The sequence below is a fragment of the Gadus macrocephalus genome, chromosome 19 (genome assembly GCF_031168955.1).
Source record: "Gadus macrocephalus chromosome 19, ASM3116895v1".
NCBI lineage: Eukaryota > Metazoa > Chordata > Actinopteri > Gadiformes > Gadidae > Gadus > Gadus macrocephalus.
In genome coordinates, this window is record NC_082400.1 from 13,959,505 (window position 1) to 13,962,004 (window position 2,500).

Here is a 2,500-nt window from a genome sequence, read left to right on the forward strand (position 1 = left end):
CACAGAGGCGCACACACAGACACACAGACACACACACACAGACACACACACACACACACAGACACGCGCACACCATCGTTCTTCCCAGCTTCATGGTGCCACTCCCTGGTGTTTCCACAACATTCTGTCTTGGTGACCCTGACTGTCAACCGTACATCAACATCCCACGGCCCCATGCTTGCTCCTCGTTTCTCCTGCGGTCGCCAGTAAAACAGGGTGGACTTTCTGGCGTCTGTGACAGGAAAGTGCATAGGGACGTCACACTGGGGAGCTCCCATGGAGGGGGGTGGCGTTTAGATGGGGGGGGGGGGGGAAGTTTAGATTGGGGGTGGAGTTTACATTTGGAGTGGAGGAGTTTAGATGGGGGTGGAGTTTACATTCGGAGTGGATGTTCTGATGAAGTTATCTTGGGGGGGTGGAGTTGGGGGGGGGGGGGGGGGGGGGGGGTTCACCTCCCTGGAGGACTTTTCTCAATTCCGACACGTAGCCTGGAGAACCAACAAACAAGGCAGCAGTGAGTAGTTCATCAGCGATGAGTCCATCTCTCTGAGGGGACGGAAGCATGTTAACGGCCCTGACTCTGGTTCTCACTGCAGTCTATTCACACTGACAACCGCAGAATACCACCGAGGTCAGGAGAGTCGATGTGATTCCACGGAAGGGAAGCTTGTTTTCATTTTCTTTCTTTTTCTTTTTATCAGACCCCAAACAGCCTAGTGATGCTATCAGACCCCCATCCCCTGAGCCCCCCCCCCCCCCCCACACACACACACCAAGGCCAAATCAGGCCGCCGCTTCTTACAGTAGGAAGCGATGAACTCGCGACTCCAGGGACGCGTTTGTTTGGGAGGGAAAGGGAAGATAGCGCCTCGACTTCTCCCCACTTTCCATCCTTTTAGAGAGGCGGTTTGTTTAGAGACGCCAGCTATCGGGCTACCGCTACCAGAAGGGAATACACAGTCAGTGCCTGGATTGCAAATGAGGGACCTGGGTTCATCTGGTCGATTAGGAACCCGCGGACCTTCGTTTGGAAATGTTTGAAAGAGTGTTTCGACAAAGCTGCAGGGGCCACCCTGACCCTGACCTCTCCGATGCTGGTTTCGTTTTGAACCGCGGCGTCGTCTCTTTTATCAAATCTCTGCGTTGTCCCTCCCTCGCTGTGCTGTTCAAGGCTCAAGTGTTCAGTCCCGATCTTTCTGCCACGGCCGCTAATGAAAGAAACATGAAATCGGGAAGCGTCACTTTGACAAAGGCGCCTTTCAGAGGGCTCCCTCGTTTGAGACCTAATCAAAGCCGTTTGTGTTTAATTTGGCGGCGATCAAGGCCCGGCCTAGTGGACGGGGAGACCGCGCGGCGAGAAGCGAGACTAAAGTCCACGCTTTCGGTCGCACACTTGCGGCCACTCGGGGGGCCGTGGAGGCGGAGCGATGAATATTAACGGCGTTGGTTTTGTTCTGAAGGCTGCGGGCCGCTCCCCAAACACACGGACGTCTTCGGGCTACTCGCAGCTTTCTGTTTGTGTTTGTGGTTCTTCTTCGGAGTTGCCATTTGGTTGGAGTGGAGGTTCTGATTATGTTGTCGTTGGGGGGGGTTGCGTGAGATGGATGGATATGCGTGAGACCGGGAGGGATGGATTTGAGATGGAGTTGGTATGGAGGGCAGGATTTTTCAAAGCAAGATGCAGAGTTAACATGAAGGGGGAGGAGTTTGGAAATGGAGGAGGAAAGTGGACATGGACATGGAGAGGGATGGAGGGAGTTGATATGGGTGGGGGTGGGGTGGGGGGTGGGGTTGAGATGGGCGGGGTTCAGGCCCGCCGCTCCTCATATGCAGAGTGCGTAGGGCACCAAGTACCTGAGGGGGCACCAAAAATTAAGGTTTGTAAAAAAAAAAAAATACATTATTGAATTAAAAAATATGTAAATTAGTTATGAAGAGGCCCACCGTTGTTTGTTCTTAATTGTATAACCCATCACTCAATTTTGGCAAATTAGATGTTTTTACCTTTACATAAAAAGGGGCTCCCCCCCCCCCCCGCTCGTGTAGGGCACCGAAACGGCCAGCAGCGGGGCCCTGGCGGGGTTTCACCTCCACCCCCAACCACGAAGGTTGCGCACTGCTCCCCACACAGGGGATGTCGTCCGTCCTTCTCATCCCCTTCTGTTTGTTTGTGTTTCCTTCGGGTGGTCTTCCCCAGGACCTGGACGACAATCGAGGATGAGAACGACCAGCTGAAGCAGGAGAACAAGACGCTGCTGAAGGTGGTGGGTCAGCTGACCAGGTAGAAGCCACCGTTCGGCCAGGTGGGAGGAGGAGGAGGAGGAGACGAAGGAGGAGAACCGAAGAACCAAGGCCCCGGCTTCCCCCCACCTTGGGCAGAAAACATCTCACCCAGCCCTCTGTCCACCCCTCCACGACAGGCCCTGCTTCAGCAGGCCACTAGAACGGACCAGAAGATCTCTCAGCCACAAAGTCTGGGTGGCGTTCTCCATTTCAGAAA

At 54.5% G+C, this 2,500-nt stretch overlaps 1 protein-coding gene across 1 annotated transcript in view; it reads left to right on the plus strand.

Annotated features, from left to right (window-relative positions):
• Positions 1-2,500, plus strand: part of pawr (PRKC, apoptosis, WT1, regulator) — a 38,807-nt gene that overhangs the window by 34,440 nt on the left and 1,867 nt on the right. Inside the window, 1 exon segment of the mRNA XM_060038572.1 lies at positions 2,207-2,500. This exon segment is cut by the window's right edge and continues 1,867 nt beyond it. Within this exon segment, the coding sequence (XP_059894555.1) occupies positions 2,207-2,285 (79 nt within the window). The 3' untranslated portion in view covers positions 2,286-2,500.